Here is an 18,256-nt window from a genome sequence, read left to right on the forward strand (position 1 = left end):
TCCTGCCGCCCTTCTGCTCCCTCTCCCAGTGGCGAAGCTTCACTGCGCCTTTCCTGCCTAGTGTGAGCAATTGCCTGTTGTCCGGTGGGTCAAGCAGATCTCTGCAGGATCGAGAGCAACTCCGCAGGCCGCTGGATCATCCCGGGGCCTCCACCTCCCCGCCAGGCCGCGTCTCAGGCCACCAGGAGCGACATATTCTGGCCCGGGGCCCGTCGCTCGTGGGAGCCCACTCGCCCCCTCCGCTATCGGAAGGCTGCAGTGCCCCCCACACACGGGCCAGGGTCCGGCAGGTGGCAGCTCAATCCGCGTCCTTGTATTCGCCCAAGAGGCACTACCGCAGTTCAGGCCAGGCCCGGATCTTTCCCTACCGCCGCCGAAACCTCGTGGCCAGGCCGCACCACTGCAGAGGCGTTCTCCGCGGCGTGGCTGCGGGGGGCGGTTATCTCATGGAGAACGCCGATTTTCAGCCCCCGGGACCTCCACTGTAGCAGCTGCCACCCTCCGGCATAGATCTCCGCGCATGCGGTGGCTGTTGCCGGCGATACACCGGTGCTAAGCTGGGCCACCGGCAGGAGAGACAGAGCGACACGTCCGTTCAAGCCGTCATCTTGGCCACCAGGAGTGTCACTTTGAAGGAACCCAATCACCCCTAGGACTCAGTTGGTGGCCACCATACATAGCCATCTATTGCACTTGTCTGGAGACTCATGACACAAGTCTCCTGCACAAGGAAACCTGGATCGCCCAAAAAAATAAAAACATGTGACAACGTTGTCACACTGAGACCAGGGTACTTTCGACTCTCCAGGCAGACCTGTCTAAATCAAATTCCCTCCCAGAAGAATCTCTGAAATCTGATGGAGCAAACTTTCTAGATAGTTCATTAGAATTCCCGGGATTACCTCGCTTTGTGACCCACAGCAAACCCAAACCTTTTCAAAATATACCAAAGCAGTAACATTGTGTTTTTCCTTTCTTGACATGAACCACTGCAAGGGCTTACAATTCAGGCCCTTCTGTCAAGTCAATGTTTCATTGCCTGGCTGGGCCACACAAAAGAGAGGTTCAACATTTGATCCAGTAAATGGACTTGGGAATCCAGAACTTGTTGAGGTGTAGCAGCTAATAAACAAGGACACTATTCGAGAACGGAGAGCTTCCTGGATGGAGTGTTTGTCTGGATATTAAGCTCACTTACCTATGACTGCAGTATACGGAGTTGTGTGTGTTGAAGATCTCAGATTTTAGAGGTATCTTTCCTCACAACTCCCGGTATCTTGCCTCACAACTCCCTTGGAAAGATGTAAAACATTCTCAGTGATGTGTGAAGCTAGTCCAAACCTAGAGCCGGCCACTTGAAATTACTGATCCCTGGTTGATCCAGCTTTCAGTGCCAAAGGAACCAAATTCCTCTTTTTATCCTTGTAGTCACGGAACAGGCCCAGGGCCTGAGTCCATATTTTCCTTTTGTATGGCTGTCCTTGATATATGATAAGCACCACAAACGTCTTATTGACCTACTTCCCAGCCTTCTGGCTAGGATGAACCACTGATACACTAGTACCTATTAGTGCTGCTGCCTCCCTAGAAAAACCTTTTCTTGCAAGATTTCCTTCTCATACAGTCACCCTCACAAGACTGCTCTTTCTATTTACTGAGAGGTCAAAAGGTAGTCCTACAACCAGGAGTACGGGGACTCCGCTGGATCACTGGAAGTTTGCAGTGAAAGACGTTCAGCGAAACGTCACTCAAGTGTCTCCCCTATCCTTAGGTTAGCAGGTAGAGGACACTCTTAAGGTCTTTCTGACCTCCCATTGGTCTCAGGAGAGTGGGCACCCAGCCTCCTGTTCTTGAGCTTGTGCCAGCACATTCTGGTGCAGTGCCTCTAGCTTAGGATTCTGGGTGAGTTTTGATCAAATCAGCTTTTCCAGGATATTCAATTTCAATCAACTTCTAAATTCCAACTGGACTCCCGGGTTTGGAATCTGGTCCGCTTCTGGCTTGCCTATCTCCCCTTCAATACAGGGAAACAGCTCAGACCCCACAGCATACCTATGTGTCATACCTAGAGGAGGCCCTTCCTTTGAGGATGCTCTGGTGAGGGCTAGGACTCTCCTGATCACAACCTCCATGAACTGTAACCTCTAATGTTGTTCCTCAACAAACAATCCGAGATTAAGTCATCCTTTAGATCTGCTTGGACCTCTTTTGTCTCTTCACTTATCTGCAGTTACACGATGGCGACAAGTACTTGAAACCCTTAGATAATAGGCTCCAGGAATCATCTTGAATAAGCTATTGCGCAAGTGTTAACCGTCACTTGCCTAGTACCTGTGTCCATCATGCCCATTAACATTGTGCCATCTATTCCAACGGGTTCAAGATATTCCAGATTGTTTGGAGGGATCTAAAGTTGAATTCTTTTTTCCTCTTCCAGACATTCAAAGACACTACACTAAATCCAATCAAATGTTTGGCTATGGGTGGCCAGAAAACCTTCTATGCAATCAAAATATAGAGAAGAGTGTAAAAATCATGATGCTACGGAACAACCATCCTTTCTCAAGCCAACGATCATCATGTCAGGTGCCGAAAGGGGATCTACTATCACAAAACAAGAAGGGGGTGGATGTTAGAGTAAATATCCCATGTGGATTTACGTGGGTGGTACTTTTTAAAGAAATTGCAAGGATGGTCCGGTCCTGTACCGTGGCTGCTTTCTTTAGTCTCTATGAAGCACTCTCTCCTTGTTATGATAGATATATAGAAATATATGCTAGTTGGCTTGCACATCTATCAGGAGAATTCAGGGTTTCATTACTCCTCACTTCTTGCTTCACCCAAACAGAGCACTAGTAATATGTAAGCTTTCGTTTTTTCAGTTTCTATATTCTGGTGTTTTTTTTCTCTGTGTTTTCCAGTGATTTCAATACCTTAAAAAAACTGTGGCTATCAGTGGTTACACATTTTCACGCCATTAAAACCGAAACAATGTTTTTCTGGCGTTTATGGAACATTTAGCTTTTATTATTACTTGCTTTCTGCATGGATAGTGCATGTGGGGTTGTTCCTTCGTAGACCTGTGGGCGCATCGCTGACTCCTGCCGCTTGTTCCGCTCTGTGTGCCCTGTGCGCTGAGCGCCCTGCCCTGCTGATTCCTTTGTCCCCCGCCGCCGCAAGCACCAACAGCGGTCGCCGAGTGGGGACAAACTACGTTTCCCAGCAGCCTGTGAGGCCAGAGACCCGCCCACAACCTTTCCCGTGCCAGGAGGCGCTTCAAAATCCGGCGCTTCCTTGGCAGAGCGGGTTGTTCCTTCGTAGACCTGTGGGCACATTGCTGACTCCTGCCGCTTGTTCCGCTCTGTGTGCCCTGTGCGCTAAGCGCCCTGCCCTGCTGATTCCTTTGTCCCCCGCCGCCGCAAGCACCAACAGCGGTCGCCGAGTGGGGACAAACTACGTTTCCCAGCAGCCTGTGCGGCCAGAGACCCGCCCACAACCTTTCCCGCGCCAGGAGGTGCTTCAAAATCCGGCGCTTCCTTGGCAGAGCGGGTTGTTCCTTCGTAGACCTGTGGGCGCATCGCTGACTCCTGCCGCTTGTTCCGCTCTGTGTGCCCTGTGCGCTGAGCGCCCTGCCCTGCTGATTCCTTTGTCCCCCGCCGCCGCAAGCACCAACAGCGGTCGCCGAGTGGGGACAAACTACGTTTCCCAGCAGCCTGTGCGGCCAGAGACCCGCCCACAACCTTTCCCGCGCCAGGAGGCGCTTCAAAATCCGGCGCTTCCTTCGCGTCGCGGGACGCGCGCGGGCGTCGCCGGGCTGAGCCCGGGCAGAGGGCGGGCCGTCTGTGGCCGTCAGGGGCCAGAAGAGGCCGGGCTGGGCTGCGTATCTGTCATCCACGCCCCAAGCTTTGTGCGCCTTCTCCTTTACATCTGGATACTTCAGGTACTGTGTTGTGCTTATCAACCATTCTTCCACGCCTGTAGTGTTTTGACTTTGCTTGTCATTTAGCGTCCGTGCCCCAGGGGCACAATGGGCAAACGAAAATCTATGGAACCTAATGGCAGTGTGGCCAAAAGAAATAAGACTCGAAAAGGTAATAAAAAACAGACGTCTATTTCTGTTTTACAACGCATCGAATCCTTAGTTGACGATTGCACTACGATCCTAGATCCTGACCCTGACGTACCCACTACGTTGTCCCCAAGCAATCTTCGCACTGGTCTTGTTACTATTCCTCAAATGTTCAGTAAAAAAACTGTCCCAACCACCTTACTGTTAACAGCCCAGGACTGTGACCAGAGCCACTCTGCTACTTCTGGACTTTCTACAGATGTTTTGAGTAACTGCACTCCTGTTCTTAACTCGGTTCCTCTTGAACCTACTGTAATTGTTTGTAAAAATCGCTTTGATGTACTATCTGATCTGGGTAACGACCTGCAGAATCTGTTAACACTACTCCTAGTTTATTGGTACCAGCTGTTGTAGACTTGTCCGACGTTAGCGATTCTGTTCCTGAACCATCACTGCAACCGGACACTCACCTACGGGAGGTAGTGGTAGATACAGACCCAGTTCCAGGCACAGTTATGGACTCCATAAATACATTAAAGCTTGAAATCAGTGATCTCAAAGCGCTAGTCAAGGAACTATTATCAATAGTAAACAGACCACACACGCAGCCCTTGCAACCACATAATGTTCAGTGTAATAATGAGCTTCGCCCACATTCATTATTAACCTCTCCTACCACAATCACTGACTCTATAGTACCCACACTTCCCCAGCCGCCAGCGTTATCTAGACAAACTAGATTAAATGCACCTCCACCTAATAGAGAGAGAATTATTCCATCCATTCCTAATAAAAGATTGTGCTCAATGATGAACAAAGACATAACATCTAATTTGGCCCCTCGTCCCTTAAAATCTCCAGCCCCTGACTCGCTCCATCAATTTTCTGTTGCGCAAAATCCAAGGGTTAATCACCAGCCTATAGTCCATATGGTGGGTGTCCCTAAGAACGACAGGTATGAGTGTGAAGATTCGCTAAAGAACAAAGTCACCCATTGGATCCGTCACACTAGAGGCTGTCGATCTCTTATCAGAGACGACCTCCTAAGGGCTCGTAGACTAAGGATTAAAAATTCTTCAACAGACACGATTGAGCTGACCCTAGCTAACCACCATCTAGCTGATGGTCTCATTGCTCTTGAGTTTAGATCCTCCTCCTCTGACTCGTCTTCCATCCAGTTCAGACGCCCGACGACGCCGAGACATGTCCCGGAGGGGTGGAGAGGCGGGTCGTTCTATCAAAGGCTCGAGGGCAAATCAACACTGGGACTGATTGATTGACTAATGCCTGTTTTTGATCCATCACCAATTTCTGCGGAAGGAACTCAAGTTGTTCCCTCTCCTAATGGTAGATTATCCCCCCAAATATCGCCCCCTACTATCTTCCACGGGCTTGGGGGTGACGGCGTTTCATCACGGGCTGTTCCGCTGCCAAACACATCGGATTCAGTCACTTCCCCCATCCCAGCACCAAATACGACTCACAAAATTATTTCATGGAACATTGCGGGTCTGAAAACTAAACTTTCACTTCTTGATTGGAATAACTTTATTGCCACCTTCGACCTTTGTATATTCCAAGAGACCTGGAGCACTACACCCTTATTTAAATCTGGTTTCACATGCTACTGTATCCCTGCGGTCACCACTGGCCGCGGCCGCCCCTCGGGGGGCCTTATAATATGGATCAATGTTGCCCTACCCTGCAGAGTTAGACATGTTCGCAGTCTATCTCCGGATGTGCTGCATTTAACCTTGAGTGGGCTAAAAGGGGGACCTACCCTCGAACTTTTCAATGTATATGTCAGGGGTACCTCAGGAGGTTCTAAGTCTCCTATTGTTACCTACCTAGAGGAGGAACTTTCCTCCTGCCCCACGAACTCGCTCATACTGGTCGCCGGAGATTTGAACTGCACCTTTGAACCTCTTGCTTCTGATGATATTCTAGAAGTTGCAGATGAAGACATTAGATGGGGTATACCACCCCTCACTGTTCCCCCGGTACCAAGGTGGACACCAGTGATAATTCAACTTAATGCCCTGGCCATGGAATTTGGGCTGAGAGCTGCCAACGGTCGATTTCCTTCCGACCCAAATGCAGCATTTACCTTCAACAGAATCTCTAGCCCATCGCGTATCGACTATATTCTAATTGACCGAAGACTCTGGCACTACGCCGAGGATATGGTTATTCTTCCAACTGTCGATAGCGATCATAATCCCCTGTGCCTGACTACAAAGAGTTTATGGACCCAACTAACCCCTGACTCTCGCCCGACAATGTTTACAAGGGATGTCATTCCATCCAACTGCAAAAGACATCTCAAATGGCCTAAAATAGCAATAGACAAACAAAAACTGTCCTCCATCAAAGAAATATTGCTAACAAAAACTGGTGAACTCAGGCAAGCATGTGCAGATGCTAACGAGCAACTAAGGGCCGTGTCTATCCACGCAGACACCATTAAGTCAATTGGGTCTTTTTTCATCTCTCTCTCTGCTAACAAACCTTACACACACAAAGCACCAGGTTCTTGGTTTAACTCTGAGTGCAGGTCGAGCAGGAAAACGCTTGCAATCGCCATTAAATCTAAAGATTGCACTTTAATTAGAAATGCCAGATCTGCCTATAAGAGATCCGTAGCTAATGCAAAATGCATATGGGAAGAATCTCATTGGCTGGCTTTAAAAAATGCTAGCCTAGCAAAGGATGGGACCACATTCTGGAACCTATGTAGATACTCCTACGGTCAAGATCCTGATCTGATTCCTAACCACATCACAAACCACGAATGGTTCACTCATTTCTCTAAATTGTACTCGGATGATAGCACGCAATGTACTAGTGCCTTTTTTCCTCTCATTCCCACCGACCTAATTCAGCCTAACATTGATCCCTTTACTGAAACGGAAGTTATGGCAGCTATCAATAGACTGGTCCCAGCTAAAGCTGCAGGCCCAGATGGCCTGCCGGGGGACCTGTTCCGCCATGACCCCAAACCTTGGGCTGAGTATTTTACCATCTTACTTAATGCCTTTCTTAAAGGGCTTTCCATCCCCGAGTCATGGAAGGGGGCAGAGGTCATACCAATATTCAAGAAGGGCCACAGGGAGGACCCTGCTAACTACCGACCCATAAGTCTTATTGACGTTAGCCAGAAGGTGGTTGGTAGGGTTCTGCTAGAGCGTATTCTATTGTGGGTCACTGACAATGATATTCTGTCACATTATCAAGCTGGGTTCAGGCCATCTACGAGCACGATTGACCAGGTCTTTAGGCTCCTACTGTTACATTGGAAAACTGTATTGATTGGTAGGGGCAATCTCCATCTAGCCTTCATCGACCTAAAATCGGCTTTTGACCTGGTGCCTCGTGATCGCCTATGGTCTGTCCTTCAAGATTTGGGTCTTCCGCCTTACATCCTCGATCTCCTGGTACGCCTTCATGAGGGGAACTTTGCCAGGGTGAGATGGGGCAGTCAGGCCCAGAGAACTGACAAGATCCCAGTCAACAGAGGAGTCCGCCAGGGCTGTGTACTTGCGCCCACTCTTTTTTCTCTTTTCGTTAATGGAGTGGTGAAATTTCTGCTTGAAGTCCCGGCGGATGCCCCCGTTTTGGCTGGGGAAAAAGTTCCCACTCTTTTATTCGCGGACGATACCCTGCTAATTTCTAAAACGCCTGCAGGGCTTCAGAAGCTGATAGACAGATTTCATTTGTTTTGCTCTATGAGAGGATTGGTCATTAACACTCTAAAAACCAAGCTCCTTTCTTTTAAATCCCGGAAATCACCAAGTGTAACCATCACGTCCGATGGCATTCCCCTAGAATATGTCAAATTATTTGACTACCTAGGTATTAGGATTTCCGACACCATGACCTGGAAGCCCCACATTCAAAAAATGCTTCTTAATCACAAACGAGCCACGGGGGTATTAGCCAAAGAACACCGCTCCTGGAGGAGCAAGCCAATTACCCCCGCACTAACGATTTATCAGGCCAAAGCTGTAGGTTCGGCCACCTATGGAGCCGAACTCTGGGGCTTCGAAAATGTAGAAGAGCTCTCTCTGTCTGAGAATAAATTCCTAAGAGAATTAGTTATAATGCCAAGAGGCACACCCTTGAAACCTCTCCTCAGTGACCTGGGTAGGCGTTCACTCAAAGACATTATTAGGCTACGCCCCCTGCTATTTTGGGTTCGTCTATGGCGAACCCCGGAGCTAGCCAAATTCACAGAGGGTCTGAGAGAAATTATGAACATAGCTGGCTCCCAAAAAATAAGCTGGCTTCGCAATATTAAAAAATCTTTTATCCAGCTTGGCTTAACCGATATTTGGGAGCATGGAGTCTCGATTAGTAAGATGGATCTCAAAAAAGCATATTGGGCCTGGATTGACAATAGGGATCTTGGCAGCTCAAGTCATGGTAGATTAACTGAAGACTATCTTACCTTTAAGCAGACAGTTAATTTTGAGCCTTTTCTCGAGTTTATCCAAAAACCTAGAGACAGATCACTGTATTTCCAATTCAGACTCGAGATCCTCCCTACCCGTGAATTTACTAGCAAATGGAAGCCTCCTTATCAGACTCCTGCTACTTGCCTAACATGCCCCGAAAAAGTAGAAAGTATAGCCCATATAATGTTCGAATGCCCGGCGTACAGAAATCCGAGAAAAAGATGGCTAGCTCCTGCTTGCCGTCTCCTGGGCATTTCGAACTATCGTGTCGCTTTACGTATTCTTCGTACTGACACAAGCTTGGTGCTAGTCTGTGCCGTGGCTAAATTTTCTGGCCTGGTCCTGGATTATCAGAAATAAATCCAATAGCTGTATCAGTTGAGTTACTGAACTGTTTTTATATTTGTGTCTTTTAACAAAAAATTGTATTTTTTAATTCCATTTCTTTTTTTTAAATTGTATTTTTATAATGTTTTTTATAACCAGTCATCAAGCTATATTATGATCTCTTGTAAAATACGTTCCCTAATGAACTTCTATTTTTACTATGATTCTTTTGTACATGCTTTTATGATAATTTTTATCGAAATAAAGCTTTTTGACTGACTGATAGTGCATGGTATACAGACAGTGTACGTACAGTGTATATGAGGTCCAAATACATTTCTAAAAATCAAACTTACTGTAGTATACCATACAATACTTCTTCAGTGAGTCTTTTGACATGAGCAATCGCCATTTCCTTCCCATGTTAACTTCTATCTGTGAAAAGGCCCTCTCAACATTGGCACTTGAGACGGGCAACGCCAAAACAGCCAGTACACAATTTGTTAACTCTAGCCACTGACATAGCTTTCCGTGCCAATACTAGTGCACCTGAAGATTGCGATTCTCTGGGACATGTTCTACAAAATATGCGTTGAACTGGGCGCATATGCCCTCAGAGTTATTGAAGCGGTCAAAAATTCTGCAGTATTTTTCAAAGTCTGGAGAAAATTGTCATTTACAGAAGGGATCTATAACTTGTGTAGTGAGGCTTCATAGACTTCAAAGGCCATGGTTGGTGAAGGATCATTATTATTCTTTATTACAAGCTGTTTCTCATGCATTGTAAAATAAAATCTCCTGAATTGCTCAACATTGTTTTGCGTACCAAGTGGCAAGCATTCTAACATGTTGCAGAGCCAAAGTCACTAGAATTGTCACCCAGCCTATTCTCAAGAAGTTGTTTCACATCTACACCAATTACGCAGAACACTTGGTAGAAAAGGGTGTTTTTAGGCTTTAGTTTTTTTTCTTATATCCACTACAGCAGTCATGTTTTCCTGTAAAAATCTAAGAATACAGTACAGTGTATTTTTTTTCACATCATTATCAATATGCAACCGAAGAGCCTCAAATTTCTTGCCTTTGGCATAATCACTAAGCAAAATGGTCACCACATGAATAATATAGCATTCACGGTCTCTAGGACTGAGAACCACCTGCTAAATGACACAGTTGGGATACCTCTTTCTTTGATGCCACAAACAGCACAAAATGAGAAACATTTGCGTTTTAGTTTCCGCGTATAACGAAACAGTGCACCAGAAAGGACTTCATTAACTCTGATGATTGTAAAGATGCTTTCAGCATACACTCTAGCAAGTGGCAGGGATTTCTTACAAGAAAGCACTGCAGCTCATGTATGGATTTTGATAGGTCAGCAAACAACTTTTTCATATGCGTAGCAGAATCACTGCAAACACAAACAATAATAATCCAATGTTTGTTGAACTTGGTAAGAACTTTTTGCAGCAGCATTCCCAAGTGACACTGCCTTCTATGTTTCCCAAAAGTCTGGTGGCATGCTTTCACCACTATCCCAGATGCTTGGTGACAGCATTCTTTTCACATATACCTGTTGTTAGAAGGTGGTTCTGACACTATGGGCCGCCCAGATTGGTCGCTTTTTGAGCACCTAATTGTGGAGCTTTTACTGTGGGGGAGCCTCATAAGTTGGGACTCACCCACAGTGAACTCAGGATGTGAGAGACTGCATGGGGATTTTACTGGTGTTCCCCTGGCTTGACCAGGCCACTGCGCAGCACCTGGAGTAAGGGACACAGGGCTGGTTACATGCAGACACATGTGTACATGCGTGTGCACACGTGTACGGGCTGCTCAGGGAAGATTCCTAGCGTGCGCAGTCCAGGAGCAGCTACCAAGTGAATGGTGTGGCAGGACTTATGCAGTATTGGGTGGAATAGGCTTTATACACTGGAAACATGCCAGGGAAATTCAGTGTGTCTTACTGTTTTTTTACTTCATTATTCCCCTATGGGAATGTGGAGCCAGGGGCTAGATTAACTTCAATTAGGCCTACAGATTCCAGACATGCACTTAAGTCCAATGTAGCAAATGTGAAAAGAAGTATTCTGCAGAGTCCAAAGTCATATTTGTACTGCTTTTGGGTCATCCAGAACTGTCATATTTCCCTGAGCCAGCCATGACCAGACCCAGGCTGAGGGCTGACCTCAGCTGGATGGATTGATAACCTTTCTTCCACAAGCTAGGGCCTCCTCTCCACGAAGGGAAGATGGGAGGGGCTACAGGCTCATCCATCAGCAGCTGTCACTGGGTGCCAGGCACCAGGCTGCACCAAGGAGGGAAGGCAGCGTGAGTGAAAGGGGCTTCAGAGACACTGGATGACACCATTTTTAACAAACCCAGAGGCTGGACAAGAAGGAGGGAGCAGGGGCAGGGACATGATGTGTCGCTATTTGATAGAACCAACAGAGACTTCCTGCCAGCCCCCTACTCAATTTTTAAAAAGTGCCTGCACAGGAAGAGGAGAAGCTCTCTGGGGTGTGTGCTCGGCTGAGGCTGAAGGTGCTGGAGCCTGGCGCAATGGACAGTTGGAAGGAGAGACCCCCTGACTGCCCCCAGGACCCTATCAGCACCAGAAGAAGAGCCCAGGACTGGTGCACAGAAACAGGGGCCTCTGCGCAGGGACAAGAGGGGCCCAGAAAGAGAGCCTGGTGAAAGGCTGGCGCAGGGAGCCAGTGAAGACACCACACTGCTGAATCTACCCTCTCAGAGACCCAGAGGGCAGAGGAGAGTGTTCCCAGTGGCGGGGGCTGGTAAAGAGGAGCAAGAAGCGCCCCATAATGCATCGCCAGGCATTTGGAAATCTGCCGTTTTGGTGCTTTGTGGCCCCCAGAGGAGGGGGGTCACCCTCACTTGTGAAAAGGTGCTGGGGGAGCTGCTGGAGAGGCCCAGTCTTTCTCCCCCCGCACAAAGAAATCTGCCATTGTGGTGCCTGGTGGCCCCCAGAGGAGGGGCTCACCCTCATGTGTGAAAAGGGGTGCAGGGGGGCTGCAGGAGCACCGCAACCTCCCCCAGCATAAAGAAGAACAGTCCACCCATAAGTTGCACGGGGCATCTGAAAGAATTACCCCTCAAGGGCTCAGCCAGCCTTAACACCTTCTAGGTTGGAACTTATGTTCTACAGCTGAGGGTGTACTATGAACTTCCTCATGGAGTGAAGGGATGAGTTGGGGATGTCTGGAGAAGGGCATCCCCTGGAGGTGAAGTGGTGTAATTGCACCGAAATGCATTTACTATTGGTTATTTATTTTTAGGTGGACTGAAAGTCACATGTGTAAAGTGAAGTATATGTGTAAGGTGATGTTAAGCTAAATGGAGTTATGTTGCTGGACCTTCCTGCTAGGGGGTCTGGCTGTATTTATGTAATCCCATGTGATTCCTTTTAAAGTGAGAAGGAGAAGTGTAGTTGCCAGGAGTACTTCTTTTGAAGGGACTGTAAGTCACATGTGTAAGGAGATGTCATAAGCCAAGTGGGGCTATGTTGCCAGACAGTCCTGCTAGGGTGTCTGGCTGTATATGCGCAATCCTGTGATTTCATCTGTGATGCCTTTAGGGGCTGTAATTGTAATGCATTAAATGATCAACCAAGGTGATGAGTACTGTCATTCTAAAGTGTGCGTAAACATGGATTCTTGCTGCTGCGCTTAGGTGAAGACCCCAGACTGCTAGCCCTTAAGATATAGAGGTGCATACTTTATAGTCAGCAGGAGATGCTCAGTCAGGGTCATGTGTCACCAAGGCAGGTTTACCCCTTTTTAATGCTTGTTGAGGTAATGGGGTGGGTCGCCACTGGGATGGTGCCAGTGCGCAGGGCCCTCGCTCCAGGTTACGTTTAACTATCTGCATTGGGGGCAAGTTGATGTGCATACATGGGAGTGGTGGTACTAGACCCCACCCCCCCTTTGCGGGAGGGGTGGAGATGTTATGCAATGTCACAAAGTAATTCCAACAGCTTATGTATATTTGTAAATTGGTGCATAGTATTGAGTAGTGTGTGTTTAATAAATGTACTCTTACTTTTATAAAGCAAAGTACAGACTGGACAATCAATTATTGAGTGTTATATTTGTGCACCTGCAAATGGTGATTACTAGCCCACACCACCTCCCTTGAGTGAGCCTCAGACTGCTCTGCAACGCTACCCTCTGAGAGTCAGGCGCTACAATTGGGTGTTTGGTTCCCAGAGAAGGACAAATGTAGTCATGTTATTTGTGCAGGCCTCACAGATGTTGCCTCGTTTTCCAACACCTGTCACTACACCTTGCATTGAATGTTTAAAGCCTGGGGTGTTTGGCAACTCACCTACTTAATACTGATTCGCTAGAAACAAAAGGGGCTGATGTATCAAAGGGTTTCACCCAGTCTCGGTCTGTGGGTAAATATGATGGTACATACTGGAAAAGATTCTTGTGAAACCAGCCATTTTACCTATCAGTGAAATAATCAAACGTAGCCAATATATCAAATATGATTTTGATATTTTCTGATTCTCTAATTAAATAAGACCTAAAACATGCTTCTAACCCCTGCATCTTTAGTCCAATGACCACAAAATTGAAAAAAATCAGTAAGGCTAGGAAACAATATTTTAGTGACATCCCTAAACAACAAAACTCAAGCATAATAATGTTAGACCAGTATTTCTTTCTGATACCTTGTATAACAAAGTTACATTGTATTTGCCCCTTCAGGAAGAAATAAAAATGACTCCTTTTCCTTTATCTTTGTTTGAATGCCTTTCAGTTTGTGGTTGCGTGGGTGTTTATATGTTTACACTGGTGATCGCTATTTCCCTTTCAGTGGGGTTTTATCAATTATTATAGGTTTAAACCTTAAACAGGGTAGCCTAGTAATGTGTAATAGGACTAAACTGCACTAAACACTGACACATTATGAGTAAATATTTGGGGTGCGTAATTTTTCTTTCTATGGTCCAGTGGCAAGAAAACACATTCCAGTTTCATGATTTTTAACTTTGAAGACTGTTTTCACCATTAATTTCTGGAGGCAGTTGTAAATCATTAGACGTTATTTTACTTGTTAGCTTTGCTAAACGTCAATACTCACCTATTGATTCCAGCTGCATTTACCAGATAGTTAATGCTGCCCAACTTGTTTTCGATCTCATCAAATGCATCATGAACGTCTTTTTCTTGGGCAACATCACACCCCAGAGCAAGGTGACCTGCTGTATTAAAAACAAACATTGGCACCATAAGTACATAAAAATCTCAATGTATTTTGCATTATATGCGGCTACAAAGACATAACCTGAATCAATACCATCACTGAAAAGATAGGATGCTTATAATTAACAATAGCACCAACTTGAGGAGAGAGCAGGCAATGTTCTTTAACACCTAGCGAGTATACATTAGATCTACTACCAAGAGTAAGTGATAATCCTGTGTGGATAGCTCAAGTCCACACCTCAGAATGTCTGGTAAATGGTCCTGGTCACAGCATAATCGCTCCAAATTATTCTCCTTTCGGTTCTGCTGCAGCTAAAAAGAATGCATGTGTTGGCTGGTATAAATAATATTTTCACAGTGACTTCTGTCTCACCATTAGCCATATTTGTTTTGAAGGTTCTTAAAAGGTGTACTGGGGTGGCTCAGAAAGAGTAAACATGTTTTTGGGGGGGACATATAATATGGTTTCAGTTTCTGCCTGTTGACCTAGGTCGCTGATGTGGTGACGGACAGTCAAGTGTCTATCTAATGCATAACATCCAGTCATTGAATAATGTCTTTTCACTTGAAGTGAGACCGGTGTTGCTTCAACTACTTCCCAGCCTAAGAAATTACAATACATTCTTCTGACTCATTTGTACCAGCTGAGATCAACAGCCACCATTGTGTAGATCCTCACATTTTAACAAAGGGCAGCCTATGATCTTGCATCATGATCCATCTTTGGGTTTGCAGACTCTGGTGTGGTTATGTATCATACCACAGGGCAAGTACATTCATTTTTTAGTGTTCAGGTTCGTTTACCAGGGAGCACATCAATATAGAGAACACACCTCAAGCTCTACCCTGGTCTTTGTGTCTCATACGGCCAACAATTCTGGCCACCATGTTGGGTGGTTTCTGCTTTCTACTAGATGGAGAACTTTGCAGTGGTGCACCATGGGAGTTGCTCTGACAATTAAGAGTTCATGAGACCACCCTGACTCTTGTTATTTGATGGTAAGTCAAAGCCATCATTAGAATACAGCATCAGAAACATTGTTTCTCCCTTCGCACAGTTGCAGAAAGTGTTAAACCAGAGATTTTGATTCCTTAGTTTACTTGAGGGAATTCATGAGCTGAGCCAACCGTATCTTCCAATGCGGGCCAGTGAAGATGGTACCTAATAGAGGTGGAAGTAGCACGTGGGGTGATGCACAATGCCTGTAGTTTCCTAGGAGGGACACCACCACATCTCGCTAACATTGTGATCTATGTGAGTCTCTCCTAGTCCCACTCAACAGCATTATGTGCTGGGCTGGAAGATATGGGGTGGATCTACAGCAGAAAGCTCTATATTCTGGTGCAGTGTGCGCCTCTATGCACGGGGAACCTCTTTTTAAAACATAGTAATTTGTCAAAGCCTTGTAGGTGCATGGAAGGAAACATCGGTCTTAACCCTGTCTTCAAAGGTTTTGAGAACACAACAACAGAAAAGTTAGACATTTCGGGTAGACGTTGTTGCTAGGAGGTACCAGAAGGCAGAACATCCTAGTACGTTAGTAGCAAGGTTGTTTAACAGTGAGACCTGCAAAGATTAATCTGAGTTGCCTTAAGAATGATAATAAAGAGACCATGAACACCGGTTTTTAAATCCTCTAAGCTAATCTGAGTCATTGCTAGAGAAATGAGACGTTGCAGAGTTTGGAAACTGGAAACTCTGCCCAAAAGTATTGTTAAGCATAATAAGATCTGTTTAAAGGAATACTGGGGTTTAAGGTAATGGGGATTTTCTGTGTTTCCTTCTCCTTCCTCACCCCGGATACGCTGCAGAAAGTACTGTATTACGAAAATCCTCTCTTTTTGGTGTTGTTTGATAATATGTGTAAATGCCAATAAAAAGAAGTTTTAAAAAAAAAAGCATATTAAGATCTGTTAGCCACCCATGTACATTAGGTTTATAGAGAACACATGACTATGGTCACTTTGTGAGAGGTCACTAGAACTTTGTTTCTGAAGCCAGATAAAGTGGAGATGAGTGGTTTCTACAGGCCTCCCTCCCTGTTGACCAAGGACAACAGTGGTTTATCTAAAGTGATTCTAGACAAGAATGATGCACAAAGGTACAAATGTTAGTAAGTACATGGTGATTAAAAAGGGTTCAGCCCTGTTTCTCAACCCACTGAAAACACCATTCATTGTCTGTTCTCTGTTATGTTTCAGATCAATCCACATTTAAATGGGGTGTCCACCCTAAAGGACACCATGAAGGAATTGGACTCTGGAGTGGCCCTTCCTTTCGGAAATACCACCTGGCAGATTGACCAAATGCAGGATTCACTGTACATATGATTTTAGGCTTAACCTGCTCTCCTCATTTCCGTGTTTTCGCTTACAGGATGTTACCAACAAAATGCTCTAGAAAACAGTGATGTCTGCCACCTCTAATTATGTATGCCCTGGATGTTGAACCACAGGCTGTGGCACTTAGGTAGATTCAAGGCACGAAAGGACCACGCTAAGGAATTATATCATTCTGTCCTGTTGCCATACTGTTAGATGCTTGGGACTATGCCCTAAATAGACCTTTAAATATCCAAGACAGAGTGGTGTTTAGGCATCTCTCAGTGCTGAAGACTCACTGTTTAAATGTGCACCAGTCTGCTTCATTTCACACTTGACATTGGATGATCCCCACATGGAGCTTATATATTCAGGCATACACTTGAGGGACTTGTGTCCCAAGCTGTGTACCAATAACCTTTCAATGGCCCTAGATATAATGGAAATCAGCGTCGATCTGTGGAATATTTTCCCCATATCAGCAGGAGTGTTCCACAATTTAACAAATGATAGAGCTCTTGATTGCCAAACCATTTATGGTCATGCTAAGACTCCTACTACAGACTTCCTTTGACAGACAGATTTCTAAAAGTGTGGGGGAGGTCAAAACTACCCAGGTGCAACATGATATGCATTAAACCCTTCTCCGTGTTGGGAATGGGCATATCAAATATATAGCTATATCATCATTTGGCCACATTAGTCATGCACTGTTTTATGACCTCATATATCCCTCCCCTCAATGAGGAGGAGAGCAGGAGTGGATACAACACAACTCAAATTGAGGTCTTTCAGTAGAAGGCTATCCTTGTGGAAGATTTTAACATAGGCACTGTGGAGCTCTCCATCCCCTCGCTAGGATGTATGACGTAACAACGCGTGCTGTTACATCGCGTGCTGTTACATCGCGTGCTGTTACATCGCGGCCGTTACAACGACTGCGATGTTACCACGCTATCCCATTACAACGCAAGTCTTTACATCGACTTGCACTAGATGGCGTGCTAACATTAGAAAAGTGTAATTTACTATTCCAACTCCAGTCCACTTAACAGTAGGGAAGGTGTTGGGATAGTAAACAACACTATTTTTAATGTTAGCACGCCATCTAGCGCAAGTCGATGTAAAGACTTGCGTTGTAATGGCATAGCGTGGTTACATCGCGTTCGTTGTAACGATTGTGATGTAACCGCATCGCGGTGTAATAACCGCGTTGTAAAGGTTGTTCCCCCCTACGCTACCATATTCCAGAAGTTAAACCACCTTGAAGACACTGTGGCCAGATTATCCCAGATTATCCCAGATCCTCTGAGATCTCCCAAGATATCACGCAAGACTCCACTAAAGAGTACACACACTATATTCCAAAGACAGCATCAGACATCCAGCCACAACTTTGCAAAGCTTCCAATACTGGCTAGTAGATAACGGTCAAAAACTGGAGTGTCATCGCAGCAGCCGCTAGGAACATTTCATTGGGTACCAGGCTTCGATATATACTCTACAAATACTCTCCATTAAAATACTATATCCTGCCTATGCATCATAAAATGTATGAATCTTACTTGGATTTCAGTAGGAAATACAATGCAGTTTCACCTCTGCTTACTTTATTTACCTGTTGACTTCAGCCACGAAGCTCAGTGTCAATATGCAAATAGGAAATGTCCTTTGAAGTGGATTGGTGGAGAGGAAGGCCATTCCACTCCCAGAATTATTCAAATTATAACCACTGTCAACATTTTAAGTGTCTCAATATGTTAACTCGCCAAAGTTGACACACATTATCGTGCTATGTTCCCCATATGATGATTTGTGACCTCATCCCCAGTTTCATAATCTACAGAAAT

General features: G+C 45.7%; 1 protein-coding gene across 13 annotated transcripts in view; it reads right to left on the bottom strand.

The window, feature by feature from the left end:
* The window catches only part of CBR4 (carbonyl reductase 4), a 276,454-nt gene that overhangs the window by 171,508 nt on the left and 86,690 nt on the right, over positions 1 to 18,256 (bottom strand). For all 13 annotated transcript variants that reach the window (XM_085641799.1, XM_085641802.1, XM_085641801.1 and 10 more), the window contains one exon: positions 13,960 to 14,080. In XM_085641799.1, coding sequence (XP_085497925.1) covers positions 13,960 to 14,080 — 121 coding nt within the window. The remainder of the gene's footprint in view (positions 1 to 13,959; positions 14,081 to 18,256) is intronic.

Source organism: Triturus cristatus, chromosome 2_2, assembly GCF_964204655.1.
Source record: "Triturus cristatus chromosome 2_2, aTriCri1.1, whole genome shotgun sequence".
Taxonomy (NCBI): domain Eukaryota; kingdom Metazoa; phylum Chordata; class Amphibia; order Caudata; family Salamandridae; genus Triturus; species Triturus cristatus.